This window comes from Orbicella faveolata, unplaced genomic scaffold (assembly GCF_042242905.1).
Source record: "Orbicella faveolata isolate gen_17 unplaced genomic scaffold, um_ofav_v1 contig_2, whole genome shotgun sequence".
Lineage (NCBI taxonomy): Eukaryota > Metazoa > Cnidaria > Anthozoa > Scleractinia > Merulinidae > Orbicella > Orbicella faveolata.
The window spans coordinates 23666134-23685522 of record NW_028301547.1 but is presented as its reverse complement, the minus strand read 5'-3'; the positions used below and the strand labels follow the sequence as shown (position 1 = coordinate 23685522).

The window sequence follows — 19389 nt, the reverse complement described above, 5'->3', positions numbered from 1 at the left end:
GTCGATAACTGCTGAAGGAATTCAAAAGTGGGAAGACGTTTCGGGTCTTACACAATTCCCTGTGCTTACTTTATCTTTAGCAGCCAATCCGGAACGAGCTAAGAAAATAGATATCTTTGGTAACTGAATATTGCAAACCAGAATATTTTTTTTTGTACTGATTTCCTTTAAACTAACGTCTAGTGAATGCAAATCGCGCACACTGTGAGTTTACAAGTCACTGAAAGCACATCAGTTTTCAGATTTATTTTGCTGTCGCCGTTTTCTCTTGAATTGTTATTACGCGATGAATCGGTTAACCAGTTTACTGGCAATTCTCGTTTCGTGTGTTTCGTTCGCGAAGTCGTCCGGGGAAGTTTTCCACGAGTATTGTGTTGTCGGCGCTGGGCCGGGAGGTAGGTAATTTTCAATTTCAACTTAATGGAAGTTACTCCTTGTTGTTCATAATCTATTAAGTTAAAATGTGTTCGTTAATTATACAGTGCTTTGTAAATTTTATTCGTGCACTTGTTGATACTGAAATTTGTTAAATTTGCTCCCTCAGGTCTTCAAATAGGATTTTACCTTGAACGTGCCGGGCGCGATTATGTAATCTTTGAACGAGATGGTCTAGCAGGTATTTTCTTAAAAGATAATGGTACTTTTAATATCACTACTAGCTACTCTAAAACCCTGTTTTATCGCCTTCAGGTTGCCCGGTTAGGCTAAGTTTAGTTATTTGGGGAAAACATTTGCCCGAAAAAAGGCGAGAGAATGAGTAGGGCAGCAGTGCAACGCAGGAAAGCGAGAGAACGACAACAAAAAACAATACAACCTGGTATGCCAGAATCTTCAAAGGACCTTTGCTTAAATGCTCACTGACCTTCTTTCTTTCCTCGCCCCAAGCCCCTCCCTATTTTTCTCTCTCCGTTTTTCGCGCTGCCTTTCCAACTGATAGACTGCAGCTTGGTTTGTTGGGAGCGAAAAAGGGAAAGTACTATGAATGAGTCAGGTATAAATAAGCGGAAAGAGAAGGCAGAACTGGTAAATAAGCTTTACTAACTACACTGACGACCTATTTTAAAGGTTCAAAATGAAGACATGCTCACCATCAAAAGTAGTTGAGATAAAAAAAGACGTGAAAAAAAATTGAAATGTTATAATTTCTCGAACAATTCGTGGTTATTACTAAAAGAACATGTCATTCTAGACTGGGGCCTGTTTCTCGAAAGCCTCGGAAACTTTTCGGGCCCGCAAAGCCAGTTTTAATTAATCTGCATCTTAAAACAGAAAGGTGTATACACCTAAAACTTCTTGTATGAAGGGAACTTCTGGTCACATTAAGAATATGTAAATAAAACAGCTCTGTAATCGTAAGGTTTGAGATTTTGCTACGGCTCAGTCGGGTGTGAAAACTTTTCGGGACCTTCGAGAAACGGGCCCAGATTGAAACGGACAAGTACTGAAGCCGTCTGCAGGTCAGATAGTAATAAGTTATTTAAATTCAACCTCCTCGTACAGAGCTAGTTTCCTTGAGCTTCCTTTATAACACAATAAAGTTATTTATATTTTTATCCTAAGTTCTGTGAAACTAAACTTGGAACTCTATTTTACTACATGGGTGATAATGTTGCGATGTCAATACAAAGTGACGTGTGGGTAAATTTTCTTTAATTATGCAAACCTTCGTAACGGTATTATTTTAAAACATTTGTGGTAATCAATGGCATTTTCCGGCAGATCTTTTAAATGTTTTTCTCTTAGGCTTAAACAAGTGATCTCAACGTAACTAAGAGTGACAAATATTACTTGTCTCACTACGTGCAGATCTTCATCAACAAAATATTATCTTGCATATCGCTTAGGGCAGATGTTTGAGTGGAAATTGACTCTCGGTTTTAACTCAGTTTTGTTTCCTAGGGCATTTCAGATATCAAATGGTACTTTTGCAATATATAGGATTTCTTTTATGTAAAAATCAAGTCAATATTGCATGATTATTAGGTCTATTTCTTTGAAAAATGAAAACATCTGTCTCCGCGTTATGTGCACCTGTACATCTGCTGTTACAGTATCCTTCAAAGTTTCTTTTGTATAACAAATATGCTCATTGTATATCAGAGAAGAAAAGAAGTGTTAAACCCCATATTGTTTGTAAGTTGATAGGAAAGGCATAAAATTTCTCTTGATCACTTCTGTTTTTCATCTTTGACACTTAAATAGAAAGAAAGCAAGCATGACCCGTTTTTAGTTTAACATTATGTTTCTGGTTTTTTTCTTCATTAATTGGTCTCTTGGTTCGTTCAATCGTCCATCAAAGCAAGTTTAAGATATCAATAAATATCCTCTGCCCTTTTTTTGTATATATGTTTAAAAATTTTGTTACCCAGCCCAGGCTGAATTTTTTTTGTTTCTTTCTGCCGATTATAGGAAGACTGTACTCTTAAGAACATTCTTAGATTATAGCGTATGACAGTTCCGTTTCATTAACTTTGATGGCGTTGAAGTAATTTTGGTGCCAGACTGTAGGCAATAAGGCCTGATATGACACACAGATCTTCTTGCAGAAATGTTATAGCATCGAACACACGGCTGGTGCTGTTTTTGTTGTTTTCTGGCTAGTTTTGCAGTATAGAGAACGGAAGAATTTTATACGGTTTAGTAAATAACATATAATGGTATTGTATTTACAAATTTTCAACACAAAAAAATCATCCTCTTTTCAAAATCTCAGCCTCAGATTTATTCTTAAAATATTCTTAAAATTTCACAAATTAGTCTCGATATACTCATAGAAAAAAAAATTGTATATAATTTATCATGGAGCAGTTTTCAATTTAGTGTACTAAAGCAAAACCATTGTAATCACTCTGGCCAGTAACAAATTACACATACAGTCAATCCATTGCACCAATCAAAACTCAGAGCAAATACACGTAGCCGCCGGTAAGCGCGGGAAAACCTGTGCGAGCGAGTCACGATTGGTTTTGGCTTGACTTCTGATTGGATTACAACGTGACGTGAGCTTTTTTTTAACCAATTGCTTAGCGTTACGCGCAAGTGAAAACCACTCCATACATATATTCCTTTCAGATTTTAGTTCTGAGAATTTTATAGTTCCTGGGTCAGATAATTTATTGTAAAATAATATAATGCAATAATTACGCAATTGTTGTATTTTGCAAATCACCGGTTGACACTCCTAAATAGAATCTACTTTGTTAACAAGTTATTTTAACACTTTTTATTCTTAGGTGCATTTTACGCGAAGTATCCAAGACATAGAAAGTTAATATCCATTAACAAGAGACATACAGGTATGCAACATAAAATTAAGTTTGTATTTTTAAGTTTCCCTTTTATCCGTTTTTAAAAGTTCTTGTACATATTTAAAATTTTTACTTAGCAGCCATAACTTACGCACGAGCCCCTGCTGATACCAGCCAATGGCTGATGGGGCCACCCTGCCTAAATAAAGTTTGATCTGACTTATAGAGCTGTTTTCAAGCGAGTGTTGTGAAACCATAAAAACATACATACCTACATATATACGTTTATTTCACGTCCCCATGGCGCTTTTCATTTAAATATATAACAAGATAAAAGGATATGGAGTGAAATAAAGTAAACGTTATCAGTCTGGCTACTCAAAGACTACACTGACAATCCAATGAACCAATCAAAATCCAAAGCAAAAAAATACTTCACTTCTGACTGAATGACAAAGTGGCGCAGCAGCGTGATAATGCAAAACTGAGGCGAATGCGAATTACATTTGACACTCAGGTCAAAACCACTCTAAGGCCTTGTGAGTGATTATTGATCTAGTACAAACTGTAAGGTACAAGCAACTTTTTCAGTTTTCATGCCCTACTGTAAAACATCACGGATAAAAGTTACTGGGCTCTAACCATTTTTTTTTCTTGACAATTAAGTCATCTAGAATGCAATGATATGTGAAGAGAGCTATATAATTATCAAGCATCCTAGGTCTGCATTGCGTGCAAATATCCAGTTATTTTGCACGGCTATTTTAAAATTTTCTTTCTTTTTCCTTTGTCTTATTATTCATTTGTGAATATACCTGTATTTTCAGGAAAAAGTAATAAAGAATTTAACATGCGTCACGACTGGAATTCCCTCCTCAGTGATGACGAGTCTCTTCTAATGACACATTACTCCAAAAAATTCTTTCCTGATGCTGATGAACTGGTGAGCTATCTCAAAAATTAATTTTAAAATGATAATGCATTGACAGTTGCAGACCATTATAACTTGAATAAGGCTGCAGAAAGCTAACCAGTCCATGTGCAACACTTCTTGTGCCACTAGATATTTAGATCTCCACCCTTGCTATTCTTGAATCACAAATGCTGACATTGCTGTGCTGTTTTTATATTTTACGTTAAGTGTTAACTATATTGATTTTCCTTGCTATAAATTGGGTTTGGTTTTAGACAGAAATAATGTCCACCCATCTCATGTTTCAGAGTTATGCTGCAGAACATTTGTGCACCTTCATCCAAACCAAAGCACTGAAAAAAAAAAACACTACAACAATAAACAAAAAAAATACCTTGGCAATATCTGTAAGGGTTAGATGGCCAGTTAGTCTCAGGTTTTGCAAGTTTCAACACTGATATTTTGATATACTCTCTTTTAGTAGATTTCTTTCTGTTCGAACTGAGTTTAAGTGAAATTCTTAAGTTACTCTGTGTGGTTATTAAATCTTCAAACCTCATCACATTTCGTTGAAGCACCCCGCACCCTGTCGATATTAAGTTGTCTTAGTGCAGAATGATTTTCTCGTCGCCCACTCACCGGACTGTTTCGAGGCTTGTGGCTTGTTTAACCACGTCTTTCCTCTTCTCCCGTCATTTAATTTTACCTGGCACTGGCTGATCTGATAAACCATATTTCATTGTTAGGTTCAATATCTCAATGACTATGCCACCAAACTTAAACTAAAAGTCCAGTACAACACCAATATTCTGAATGTGTCAAGAGTAGGAGAAGACGAGCAAGCTCTGTTTTACCTCAAGGACCAAAATGGTACACAATACACTTGCAAGAATCTTATCATGAGGTAATGCAAATAAACTTTTTTGAAGTATAGTATCCTCATCAGCCTGTTATTCCGTTATTCATACCTTGCAAAGTGTCATGTGTTCTTAGGCAAGACTTTTATAACTGTTAATTTACACCAGTAATTTTCTTAAGTCGCAAGGATTACAAGCCCAAACCCCCTAATATGCCAGGCTCTCAAATCTGGGTTGACTAACCTCAAGTCCAATTCCATACAAATCTAGATAAAGCAAGTTGTATCGCAAACTCCTATGATGTCCCTTTGTAACATGCAGATGCAATTATATGACTGAATGATGGAGAAAATTTGATTGCCAGGTAGTTCTTTTTGGAGGTTGCAGGTTGCTGGTGGGAATTTCACTGCGACAAACCAGGGCAGGAAAACAATTTGAAATCTACTTGCCCAGTGGGCCAGTAAATCCCGGTTTTCACTTGCCACCACTTAAATATTACTTGCCAACGTGGCGCCAGTATGGCAATCAGAAGACAAATGCGAACAAAGTATGCTTGGATGCCTAATCCATGCTTTTAACTTAAAAGGGCTAGGTCACGCTATTTTAGCCAATTTTGTTTAATTTTGTTAATTATGAGCTCTAAACGTCATATTGCAAAGCAAGAGTCTTTCATTTGCAAAATTACAGCCACATAACAACTGAGAATGATTTTCCAGCTGTGTAAATGACATTTTGATATAAACTGATATAAATTTGACAAATTTACCCAAATGCAATGCATTTTAATCCTCTCCAATTTTGTCCATCCATGTCCCTTCTTGGCTTTCCTGTGTTTTGTTTGAGATCTTCTATAGTTTTGAGCCATTTTTGTGATATTTTAGTTAATTCTATGACCATTTGATCAGTGCTGAAATTGCCTAAAATTGAGTGACCTATCCCCTTTAATGGTTAACTTATCTTCTTTGAAATAGCTCCTGACTGGAAGTCATCATTTACCAAGCTGCTATTTTCATTTAGACTCACAAGATTACTGAGGCTAATTTCACTCGCCCACCCGACCACTGAACTTCTATTTTCACTTGCCAAGAGCAAAATTTACTTTCCCTGGGCAAAGCGACCTGGATTTTTTTTCCTGCCCTGCAAACTGTAGAAACGATGAACACACACAAAATAAGCTTCTAAATAACATCCCAGTTACTACAAATAGAACTCTGGTTAGCTTAAATAGCACTCAAAAATGGTTAGCTTTCGCAACGACTACTGTGAGGGTAACAAGATGTACTGGAAGTGTCTTTAGGTAGGATTCTGGCAATCTGCAACCAGCAAAAAATTGAAAAAAAAAAATTATTGATATTAATCAATTAGTGCTCTTTTCTCTTTTATTAGTACTGGTATATCAGTCGAAAATTTCCCAAAAAGGTTCAGGGGATTTGAACACACAGAGGTATGTCTAGCTGAAACATTACAGCCACTCTGAATCTACCACAGAACTTTGATTGAACATCAAAATGTGGCCTTGCTAACAACTGTTAGGTGAATTATATTGTCATTATTTAATAACTTCAAATATCTTCTTTATGACTACTACTCTGGTGCTGTCAGAATGAACTACAATCCGGACAATCCTCGAACGTTTAAAACCATCTGTTTGAATTGCAACTCCACAAGATTTCTAGACGTAACAATAATGTGCTGCATGTAATGTGGTTTTCTGTTTCTTTCTTTTTACATATATTTTATTTCTGGGCCCGCAGTAATTGGCTACTGAGCTGTTGCGATGTCCCTGCCAAACCTCTACATATTGATTGTAATGTTTTTTTGTTTTTATTTTTTTTTTGGCATCATAAAGACAAAGCTAATAAAATAAAATAAATAACTTTCTTTTTTTTCCTCAGAGTTACTCTGAAATGTCAACAAACCCTGATGACTATGAGGGACAAACAGTGCTAATCTTAGGAAGAGGTGATAAACAAAATATAAAAAGGTCTTTTTTTCAAAAGTTATCTGGTGTTGTTTTTATGTATGAAAAATATCCTCATTTTGCTGCAAGCTCTAATTATGTGTACTGATAAATAAATTTTATTAAGAGCAAAAACAGACTCCAGTATTATTATTTATTTTTCACTGCAGGTAATTCAGCATTTGAGACAGCTGACAACATAATGGGAGCGACCAATTTAGTGCATATGTTTGGCAGGTTAGTTATTTAAAAAGGGAAACAAGCTGCAACATAATCTGTACTTGTAGAACCTCAAGTTTCAAACAAGAAAATATGCGAACTTTTGTTATAAATTCTGGAAGTAATTTTTCTCAGTCCAATTTTCTCTTCAGTTATTGCCTAAAAGTTCTATAAAATAAATATCTTAACAACCATTGAAACTATTTTTCATTTAACTACAGATCAAGAGTTCGCTTGTCTTGGGAGACACATTATGTGGGTGATTTGAGGTAGGTGGTTGTAGTGTACATCACCTGGCCTAATACATAGGAGCACCCAGAGAAATGAGAGAGACACATGGAGTGGAAAAAATTTAGGAGTTTTGTGCCTTCTGCTGTTAGATTCAATTTGCTTATCTTAAATGTGTTGAACATAAAAGACACAGTTGAGGTCAAATACAACAGTTGTGATCAGCAGCTTGTTTAATTTATTAGTCCAGTGCTTAATTCTGCATGGCTAATTGCATGGTTGCCATAGGATGGAGTGACGATACGAACCCTGTAATATTGCAAATTTCCACCCATGCAACGCTTTACCTCTCCAGCGATTCATCCGATTTTAGTAACTACCCCATTTGATATTTCTGTACACCAGGTTCCAATTGCTCGAAGGCTGGATCACGCAATCCCTTGCATAAATCACTGTTCAGTAGATAAGTGTTAGCAAAATGAATCACGCTATCCACTGGTAGTGGCTTAACCAATGGATATCCAGCTTTCGAACAACCTGGGTCAGAGGGAGAGCTGGGCACTGCAAGTGTTAAGTGCCATCGCTCAATGGAAAAACCGCATTGGCTCGAACCCGAAGCCTGCAAATGTGGAATCTGCTAGAAGCAGCTGACTGAAGTGTACTGGCAGTACTTCTGAAATTAGCATTACTCAAAAGACCAATTTCAAGGTGTTCTATTTCAGGCCTGTAGAGTCACATGTGAAATGAGATGGGTAGGGTAGAACTTATCTTGCCAGGATTAATAAGTTATTTTTTCTGCTGCATGCGAGGTGACCTGAAACTTATCAATTGTTATCCACTCAGTCAGGAGGAACCTGTTGCATAACGTCTTCTCTGACTTACATGCAAAATTTCCCTTATAAGAGGTTTTTCTTCTTCATCCAGAGCTGTGAACAATGGAATATTGGACACTTATCAACTGAAGTCTCTTGATGCATTGTTGGGTAGGTCTTAAAATTTGACCTACTTTACAGAACGTTAAATTGCCTCATTAAGGTAATATTTAAATTTGAAAATAATGCGCTAAGGAAACTTCTACAGAACAAATTTGATTCTTTGTTAAGCAATTAAGACGTGTGTCAAATTAACAAAACAACACACTTTTACATACAGAACAAAAGAATTAAGCAACAACACACTCATATTTCTACATATAGCTTTTATCTGATGGACATTCTTTAGTGCACATTATGTGGCTGTAAATGTTGTCACTATCCGAATTGTAGTCATTTTGCCAAAAAACCAGTGCCCCTGATGCCATAGAGTCGGTTTGCTCAGGCTGTTAGCATCATGGTCAATGGATAAAGAACGACAAAAACTTGTTTTGTGTAATTTTGTTTCATCACCCTCAACAGTTTTGTATTTTTCAGCCGGTTAGCTTCTCCAAAGAAAGAGACCGATTTAAGCACATCTTCCTTGAACTTTCAGTCTGGGTGAAGGGACTTTCAGACTGGGCAAATTTACATCGGGTGAAGTGGCTATCGGGTGAAACGACTCGTTACCATCTATCCTTTCTTCGTACCTTAATTTCCTAGTTGCCAAAAATATATTTTACTCTTAAGTCTAAATTAAATCAAAAAGATATTCACCAGTTAGCTAGTGATGATTTTCTTTACAGTCATTACTGTCTACTTTAGAATGTATTGATACTGTAAATAGAAAATTTAGCATGTAAGAGAATGTAAAGCATGTAAAGAATGTAAAGAATTAGATTAAGAATTCCTTCCTTGGATTTTACATTACTTGAGCTAGAAGTAACTAGTACGGGTCGTTTAGCGAATGGTGGAGAACATGCCTGGCCTTGGCAAACAAAGTATGCACATTATGTGTGGCTACTGCTTTTGACACTACAGTCAAACCTGTATATAACGGTCACCCTTGGGAAATGGCCAGGTGACCGTTACGTACAGGGTGACCGCTGTACCCAGGTTCCCTTTAAACTTCCCTGGAAGTCAATAAATAACATTTTTGTGAGCAAAGAATAACTCAATTTACGTTTTATTGACAATAACGAGTAACAGCAACGCAATAAACACGATAAAAAAAGGCCAGTAAAATGTCCGTGGTGTACTTTTAGGGAGGTGCAGTGAAAGTCTGCTGAAAGCTAATGAACAACGTTTTCAAGGGGAAAACCACTTATTTTATATTTATTGACGACAATTTGAGACAGATAAGTACAGTACAGTGTTGTAATCAGAGACCTACATGACGAAAGTGAAAACAGTGTGGTACGGTTGTGTTGTTACAGTTACAGTAATTATTGTTTGAAAGCGACGACACTTAAATGATATCTGCCGTAAGCATGTGTCGGACGTAGGCGATGACATGTCAGTACGTAGCAGTTGTGTTTAGTACAAATCTTTGTATTTTTGTGAGACCCCTGCCTTGGTGGCTGCTATGTAACGAGCTTATGAGTATAGCTTGTCATTATTCGATTCGTTAATCGTAACCCAATTTCGTGACCGTTATATACAGGTAAAAGGTAATGAAATTGTGGATTCAGGAAGTCTAAAGGGTGACCGCGTCCGTTATATACAGGTGACCGCTATATGCAGGTCAACTTAACAGTAAATATAAGGGACGATTTTTGGGAAGTTGTTCAATGACCGTTACACACAGGGTGGCGGCTATATACAGAGCCGTTATATAAAGGTTTTACTGTACTCACTTTTCAGCATTGTGATGGGTCAATTGAACAAGGCTCTCTCCACATGAGAGATATTTTTAACGAGAAAATGCTTAAAGCTTGTTTAGATCCTTTCAATTACTGGCAGATGAAACAAATAAGGAATGCACTTTTGTAAGGTCTTGCAAAAGTCTCTCTAATTAGAAACATTCCGTTTTGATTCACTTTTCTCCTAGAGGCTCCTGTAGAGGAGATTTCAGTGGTGAAGAGAGATGGAGGACTTTATGTTGATGCTATTGATGACCGTGGAGTGAATGCTGTTCTCAGTGGATTAGTACGTAAGTAATGTAGAACACTACCAAATCCTGTCCTTCAAGTAACTATGCCTTTCAAACGCAACCTCCACAATAAAGGTCAACTAATGGCTGCATTTTATATTGCTGTCGATTTATTCAGCTGATTTTTCAAGACAAAATGAAGTTAACAAAGTATCTAGTGGTTCATGTCTGTACGCAGGGTGTAACTTCATGCTTAGACCTAACATTTCTTGAAACAGCTGCAATTAAACAGTTTAACAACAAGTGCACGTCTGTCTCACCACATTTTATTTGATTTCTACTTTTACCAGCTGACAACTTTGCTGTGCGGGAGCCTTATGATCGCGTCATACGATGTCTGGGTTTCAAGGTACATTTGGCTTTGAATCTAAAAACAAGACCATATATTAAACACATTTTTTGGTTAATTACTAAAAATGGAATATTGTTTATGGAATATTTTGATAATTGGTTCATGTTTAGCGTGTGTATATCGAGTCATGGATGCACGCGGGCAGTTTGGAGAGCACGAAAGAAGCGTAACAGTTGCTCGAGGCGACAGCCGAGAGCAACTCTAGCTTTCTTGAGTACTTTCCAAACTTCCCAAGTGCATCCATAATTCGATATATGCACAGCTTAAAGCATGAACCAATTCTTTTACAACAAGGCGACAACAACTTGGGGCGCTAAAACATGTTTATTTGTGAATGACTACAAAGTTCTCGCAATGCATGGTGAAGAAAAACAAAGGTCATTAGGATCCTAACACGCCACCATCAGTTGAGCAACAGTTGAGCGAAAATGCTCAACCTGGTTTCCAAAATTGTCAATGAAAAATTCGCTTCTTCGAATTAATTATCATGAAAATGTAGGCAGACAAGGTCAAAAATACTCGATGGTAATGTTGACAAGCAAAGTCAAAATACTCACGTTTAAGTAAACATCTTAGCTTGGCAAAAGTCAAAGGCTCGAAGTAGAGTTTGGATTGTTCAGGATAATCTTCACATTACCGAAACTTAAACAAAAAGAACTTGCAATAAACTCGACGGAAATTTTGCAGCTAAATTGAAACTGCACATGTCATCTTATATACGCACGGCCGTGCGTACATAGAAATTTCGTTCATGATGGCTCAATACGAATTAGATAGGACTAGCGCGCGCGCTATGTTATAAACTTATTTATGTATGTTATTAACTGCCTGTGAACCAAACTTTCTCAAACCCCTGAACAATCTATCAAAGGAAATCGTAACTGTGACCGTGTTTGGATATCTGAGACCTGTTTCAGAGTCTCGAAAGCCCCGGAAACGTTTCGGGCCCGCAAAGCCATTTTTAGTTCATCCGTATCTAAAAACAGAGAGGTGTATAGACCTGAAACTTCTTGTCTGAAGGAAACTTCTGGTCATATATAAAGAATATGTGGATATAAAAACAGCTCTATGATCATAAGGTTTGAGATCTTGCCACGGCTTTTCGGGTGCGAAAACTTTCAATACCTTCAAGAAACGGGCCCCTGATCTTTATTATTAATATAGATTTTTGATTTGATATAATAAGATTTTAGTTTTAGGTTCGATAGAGAAGATATACATTAAACATTCAAGACAGTGCTTGATCACTTTTCAAAGCACTTGCTGCATGTTGTGTAATCTCTCTTGGTGTTTGGAAATGTGGTAAAACATGGTCTGTCACATTTGTTATATTACATTCTCAAAATCATTAATAATTCATGAAGATAAAACAAAGAAAATCACTACCGTGAAGGAAGTTTGGATATCCGGTCTCAATTAGCATAGACTTCGACAATTTTTGACAGTTTTTGTTTCGATTGAGAAGATATATCAAACAGTCGAGACAGTGTTTCATCGGCAATCCAAACACCTCGAAGTTCGTCAAAAAGACTCCGCTGCTCGTTGTATTTTCAACTCTCTGCCAAGTGTCTGGATATCTTACTGAAACACAGTCTCTCGTGTTTGACATATTACACGACACGTTCTTAATTTGAAGTACCATAACCAACAGTACTTTTTGACGTGTTTTCAAACCAATTCAATGATTTGTTACATTATTTACAGGGATTTTTTTGTTTGTGTTTAGTTTGACTTCTCTATATTTGACAACACAACTAAACCAAAACCAGCTAGAGGATCACGTGCCAAAAAATACCCAGCTGTCAAAGCAAGCTATGAATCTACAACTATACCCAGGCTCTATTTTGGTAAGTTGAACAATCAGGGCCGGGTTGTTCGAAAGCCGTTCAACGCTAACCCAGGATTAAAAGTTAACCGAAGTATTACTTTTCTTGTATAAACATGTTTTTTACTACTCGTGCACGTTTTGTGTAGTTTGAGCTTAGTCAAGCTCAAAACTAAAGAACAAACATTATAAACAGAAAACCTCACCGAATAGTCACAAAACTGAAATCAAAATTCTTGCTAATCCTGTAATTAGCTTAATCGGGCTTTGAACAACCCGGCCCTGCACATTACTGATATTCTATTTAGTCGTCCATGGGTAGATCCATGGGAAGGTTAGAAGGGATTGTATATCTCCCCTCCCTTGCTAATAAGGGAGCTTAAGCAATGACGACGGCTACTCTAAGGACGACGCCTAATAAAAATTGGATTTACAGTTCACCTTCAAATTTCACAGTTATCCAGATCTGTTTAGTAGGCCAATTGGTCTAAAACCCTGCTTAAACTAAATTTGTAATGTCAGGGATAAATTCTAAATGGAAATACTTGGCTCATGTTCTCTAAAATACACAGAACTTGGTCATTTCACATTGTTGTTTTGCAGAGGACGGCAAAGAACTATGTAAAGATTTATAATGCACATGCACAGCCATTGTTCTTCTCATTAAACCTTTTGTTTGGTGACGTTCTCGTTGCCATCGTCATTGCGGTTCGCCTAAGTTCCCTATTTCCTAGAAGGAGCACACCTCCAGACACTAACCCTGCCCCCTGCCTCAGGGGCATGGAGTTTTAGAATTTAATTATAACCTCTCCTAATTCTCCTTACATTGTCAATACTTTCGAGCAGACAGACCATTACAACTGGGGATAGTGTCTTTCGAGTGAAATGTAAAACCCAACTTCTCAGAGTTAACAATATAAGGATACAATTACAGCTAATTATAGTGATAAACTTTTAGGTCAAGAAAGAAGAATATCAAATGTTTTAAGTGCCTGATTACTCCACTTCATGGCTGTGCTTGTAACTTTTATTTCCAAAGTAAATGCACCAACCTTTCTCGCTGCTCGGTCCCTCCTTGATTTTCTCATTACTACTACATGTACTATCTCCCCCCCCCCCCCCCCCCCCATTTACCTGAAGCATTTTTAGATCTTCAAGCTAAAAGTATATATTTTAACTAATGGAATATGTGCGATCTCAGTCCTTCCTTCTTGAGTTTAAATGTAAATTATTTATTAACACAACCCAACTGTGGAATGATTTAGTTTTAACTTTGTTTGCAAAAGTATGATTCGTCGAACTCATTCCTGATAGTTTGGATAGTTTTATCCTCAATACAATCCACTGCAGCTGATCCAGATTCTTAATGGTTTTATTTTGCCTATTTTACAGCTGGTACGAACACCCACTCAGTTGACATCCGCAGGTCTGCAGGAGGGTTCATTCATGGTTTTCGATACACTGGTATTTGAAAATTTTGTTTTTCAGTTGTAAATTGAGCTGGATTAATCAAAACGTGGATCATTGGACAATGCAGTTCGCGAGTTTTCATTGGCTGAGCCATCATGGGTTATGAGTCATTATACTATGTTCTACAAAATAATATGCTAAGCGTAAGCGTGACGTTTTTGGGGGACGTTTTTATGTTAGTCCGGTTTTCTATATTTTGGGGGCGTTTTTATTAAAACAATTATTCAACTCGCGCTTGTTGGATAGCCAACGCGCGCTCGTGGAATAACCGTTAAGTAGACTAGATGCAGATTATAGATTGAGGAGATTATTAGACCATGCCTCAAAAATTGTACCAAGCGGATAACCAGATACTCAAAGAAAAGAAAGTAGTCAACGACAATTGTTGATTGTCCATAAGAAGCAGGAGAATGGCCTGCAATCACGCAGTTGTGGGGTGAGGGGAAGGGTCACAATCATCTTGGTCAAACTTGCGGCAGCAGTAACGTTTTCCAGTTCTGTCCTTGGCTTTCAAGTTTAACGGGACTGAACCAATAGACAACTTTGTCAGGTCCTTACTGAGTTTTATTGTTGTTATTACTAACATCACTACTGGTACTTTGAAAGGTCAATTTGTCATTCAAAAATGTTTTGAATTTTTCGTCTTTTTTTTACAGCACGTGCACTTCATCGTGAGTTGGAGTGGCGCAACCATAATGTCACATGGCCTCACATAACAATCCCAGTCACAGAAGTCATAAATGTGATACTCAAAAGGATTAATGAAGCCTCGGTTAGAATTAAAACAACTACTTTTACATTAATAATTTATATATTTTTGCAACCACTAACTAAAATTTACCACTCATTCTTAATATTTATCTTGTATAAATATGCCAAATCGTTATCCAGTCCATACTCTATGTGATAATTTTCATATTTACTTATAACCTTATAACAAGAGAAGTAAAGAGCTGGATTATTTAGTGTAGGACATTTTCTTGTTACTCAGAGTTTCACGCTTTTTCCGAAGCGATCATCAGAGTTGCCTGATGATTGCTTCGGACTCTGGGTACTTAACAAGTAAATGTCTTGGACCAACTAATCCAGCTCTTTATTTCTATTGTTATCAAAAGGTCTAGATAGCAGCAGACATGTAAAGATTTTAAGGAAAACGACCACTTTTTTAAGTTTAAAAAACATGTTTCGACAGAACTTCTGTCATCTTCAGTTGAATGAATGATTACAAAGCAAGTTGAATAATAAGTAGGCAAAAATGCTAATTAAGACAAATAGTAACAACAGAACGTGAAAAGGTGTAAATTAAAAGGATAATTTTAGATTTACATGGTGTAATTGCTGATTGAGGCAAGGTAGTTCTTTTTGAATATGGATAGCCTCCTTTATCTTTAGCTGAAAGCTGGTAGTGGCGTGATCTAAAATATGAAAGCAGTCTATAGAACACAATGAGCGACAACGTTCAGAATTCTGAAGATGTTTGAAGATGTGAGAGGCCTTATCAACGGCTAAGTGCTCACGTACGCGTGTGGAAAAATGTCGGGAGGTTTCGCCGACATAACAGGCATTACAGCCCGCACATGTAAACTTATAAACTACACGTGAACGAAGCCCGCCGGGGATAGGGTCTTTCACACCAAAAAGGTTACCTATCTTAAAGGAAGAAAAAACTAATTTGATGTCTAAATCATTACAATAGCGCTTGATTAAGTGTCGAATCTTCTTCTGAGTGATGACAGAAAAATGGCCTATGTACGGCAGCTTAAATTAAAACGTGGGCGAGGTGGTAAGGGGGTAGCCCCGGGGACAATGTCATTGTCCCCGGGGCTACGATTTAGACATCAAATTAGTTTTTTCTTCCTTTAAGATAGGTAACCTTTTTGGTGTGAAAGACCCTATCGGGGCTATGATTTAGACATCAAATTAGTTTTTTCTTCCTTTAAGATAGGTAACCTTTTTGGTGTGAAAGACCCTATCCCCGGCGGGCTTCGTTCACGTGTAGTTTATAAGTTTACATGTGCGGGCTGTAATGCCTGTTATGTCGGCGAAACCTCCCGACATTTTTCCACACGCGTACGTGAGCACTTAGCCGTTGATAAGGCCTCTCACATCTTCAAACATCTTCAGAATTCTGAACGTTGTCGCTCATTGTGTTCTATAGACTGCTTTCATATTTTAGATCACGCCACTACCAGCTTTCAGCTAAAGATAAAGGAGGCTATCCATATTCAAAAAGAACTACCTTGCCTCAATCAGCAATTACACCATGTAAATCTAAAATTATCCTTTTAATTTACACCTTTTCACGTTCTGTTGTTACTATTTGTCTTAATTAGCATTTTTGCCTACTTATTATTCAACTTGCTTTGTAATCATTCATTCAACTGAAGATGACAGAAGTTCTGTCGAAACATGTTTTTTAAACTTAAAAAAGTGGTCGTTTTCCTTAAAATCTTCTATTGTTATAAATTCAAGGTTCGCACTTTTTTGGGCTTTTGAAATTCCATGACTTTCCATGACCTTTTCCATGATCTTTCCAAGTTTTCCCGTAACCTATGCTAAGCAGTTGTTCTCAAAGTAATGTCAAAACAATCTATTATTTAAGGTATTTTCCCTTATTATGACGCATAAAATGCATGCTAGTCTTTATTTTTGTACTGGAATTAACTGGTTTTCTGACTTGTCCGTTGTTTTTTCCACTTTTGATTTTTTTTTGTCTGTTCATTCTTAGAACGTTTATTACTTTTCCATGACTTTCCATGACCCACACTTCAATTTCAGGACTTTCCAGGCCTGGAAAATGAAATTGTAAAATTCCACGACATTCCAGGTTTTCCATGACCCGTAGGAACCCTGAAATTGCTCTAGTCTAACTATCGAGCACTCCAATTGCCGATGAGGATTTCAACCTGCTATTTGGTTATATTTATAATCTTATAAATGAGCCATCGCTTAGATGTTCAAAATTTGCTTGTTTGACTAAGTTTATTCCCATGACAGGGTATTTATCAAATGTTTGGTGTCCTTGGAGAAGTAATAATCTTTCGTGAGTATAAATTTTATAAATATGAAACTTTGTCTCAGAAAAAAGTTTTTGTAACTTTCAAATTCTCGACAATTCTTAAAACATTATTTTTACAAGATATATAGCAATCAGCAATCACTGACTGAGGTTCTTCAAAACTCAATGTTACTATGTGCAAAAATGCATGAGTATTTCCACTTGAACTTCAAAACGAAAGCAATAAACATTTTTAGTAAAAAAGTTTTGTTGAATTTTACTCCTGTTTCAACTTTTTGTGTACCTGACAAAAGGTTCTGTTTACTTCTAATTTGTTTGTTTCTAACCTGCTAATTGAAACTATCAGCTTTGCACGATTTCAAGGAAGCAGTAGACACATTGGTCAACTAGATAATTAATTTTACAAACTGAATGATTTATTTAAGTTGTGATTAATTTTTTGTTATGACATGACATTACAATGCAATGATTTAAGTTATTGGTATTCCCAGCATAGGAATACTAACCAGTAACATGGTCAAATTGTTACGATAACCACAACATTGTTTTTCACTTCTCTTAAAAGCTCTCCAACGAATAGCCGAGTCTTGGCATCAAGTATTCTTATAGAGTAAAGCTAAGTCATACAAGACAGCAGAAGTAGTGATTATGATTAAACCTTAAAGTGAATAATCATGACTCATATCTGACTTCTTCTCTACTCCAGGTGAAAATGGAAATGCAGAATACTATGAAGAGTTTCCTATTAGACTGGTGGATCAATTTGAAGGTATTTTTTTTGGTTGCTGTTATCATGATGCATGCTTTACCGTTGAATTGCTTCACAAAGTGATCTTATCACATCTTCTTAACCACTTTGTAACTGACTAACTAGACGCTTGAACTCTTTGTTTGCCAGGGAACGCTTGCTTTGCATGCTACCAGCTACTACAGCCCTTCATTTCTTACGCCTTGTCTTGAGTTTTCTTCCTAACCACTTTGTGCCTCACTTCGCTTGATTTGGCAAATCGAAATCTCCATTTTACACCATCATATTATTGCCCAAGAGTCCCAAGTAAATTAGGCACTTTACTTCTATTTTTTTTTCTTTTGCACGCCCCCTTTGCAACTGCATTGCATTGCAATTAAATCATTGCATTTCAACTGTCTGTCACATACCAGGATATGCATTCTCTAAAATACTAAATTTTGTAGTTCAGTTGCATCAAAGTGCTGCTAAAATGTAACTAGTGTAAGGCCTTTCAAACATCACCGGTGCAAGCACTTTTATATTAATTTATTTTATTCTGCTTATAGAGTTCACTGGTAGTGCAGCGGGTCCAATGATTGTACTCAATATGGAATATGGCAAGGATTTCTCTGGAGCTGGGTAAGTGGGAAGTACAGAATAGTATACAAACAAAATTATTACATTACATTTACATTACATTTCCATGCAATTACAAGCTGAATGTTTTGAAGTAAACAATTTTACATTATGACCTTATGACCAACCCACTTATACAATCACCTTGTTATTACAGCCACCTCAAGAAAACATTTCGTCACTCATTTTTACTGTACGATCACAACAATAAGACCACCCTTTGTCACTGCAACTACAGTTATATAGCCCAGAGTTGGTTGTATGAACAGGGTTCCAATGGATTCTTTAGTAATCAACTTTAAAATGATGTCAACATTTAGCACTTTAATTTTAGTCTGTGGCACAGTCACCCCACGGAAACAACAGTCCAAAGTAGAAAAGGACCAGTGAATTAAAATAAAAAAAACAGTCAAACACACATTCATTATTGTCTTCAACTGCTTAAAGCTTGTTTAGTAATTGAATAAATTGACGTTCCTGCTACGCCTTATGCCAATTCTTGACAAACCCCTATTTAAGCGACTAACCCCTCAAGGGTGGCAGCTTAATAAGGGTTTGATTTTGTATCCTTCAGGTAATATGAAAAAGATATTTTTGTCTCTTTGTCAATAATTATATTGATTAAATCATTTCGCACATTTGTGTTGCGATTTATAGAAAGGACACATTTAGGCCAGGTCGTGCCACAGGATGGGCAAGTGAGGCTTACAAGTCAAACTTCCTGCATCCTGTGCTTTACTTCTACAAAGAACCTCCTACAGGTAATGTAGCTAGCTGTTCAAATCCACATCAGCAAGGGATTTGCAATCTAGGTTAACTCTGAAAGTATCTATTCACCAACTTTATGATAAAATGCAGCTTATTTCTTTCTTTTTCAGTGAAGCTTTCCCACCTTTGCGGTTTTTCAAATCCTTTCCTTTGTCTTTTTG

General features: G+C 36.8%; 1 protein-coding gene across 1 annotated transcript in view; it reads left to right on the top strand.

Moving 5' to 3' along the window:
• Positions 1-180: 180 nt before the first annotated feature.
• Positions 181-19389, top strand: part of LOC110065183 (FAD-dependent oxidoreductase domain-containing protein 2-like) — a 23567-nt gene continuing 4358 nt past the window's right edge. The window contains exons 1-19 of the mRNA XM_089288943.1: positions 181-395; positions 545-616; positions 3234-3296; positions 4076-4191; positions 4908-5065; positions 6405-6462; positions 6914-6980; positions 7149-7215; positions 7419-7466; positions 8350-8408; positions 10327-10428; positions 10719-10777; positions 12507-12627; positions 13998-14069; positions 14732-14847; positions 17073-17118; positions 17801-17863; positions 18391-18463; positions 19118-19221. Coding sequence (XP_089145069.1) covers positions 287-395; positions 545-616; positions 3234-3296; positions 4076-4191; positions 4908-5065; positions 6405-6462; positions 6914-6980; positions 7149-7215; positions 7419-7466; positions 8350-8408; positions 10327-10428; positions 10719-10777; positions 12507-12627; positions 13998-14069; positions 14732-14847; positions 17073-17118; positions 17801-17863; positions 18391-18463; positions 19118-19221 — 1573 coding nt within the window. The 5' untranslated portion in view covers positions 181-286. The remainder of the gene's footprint in view (positions 396-544; positions 617-3233; positions 3297-4075; positions 4192-4907; positions 5066-6404; positions 6463-6913; positions 6981-7148; positions 7216-7418; positions 7467-8349; positions 8409-10326; positions 10429-10718; positions 10778-12506; positions 12628-13997; positions 14070-14731; positions 14848-17072; positions 17119-17800; positions 17864-18390; positions 18464-19117; positions 19222-19389) is intronic.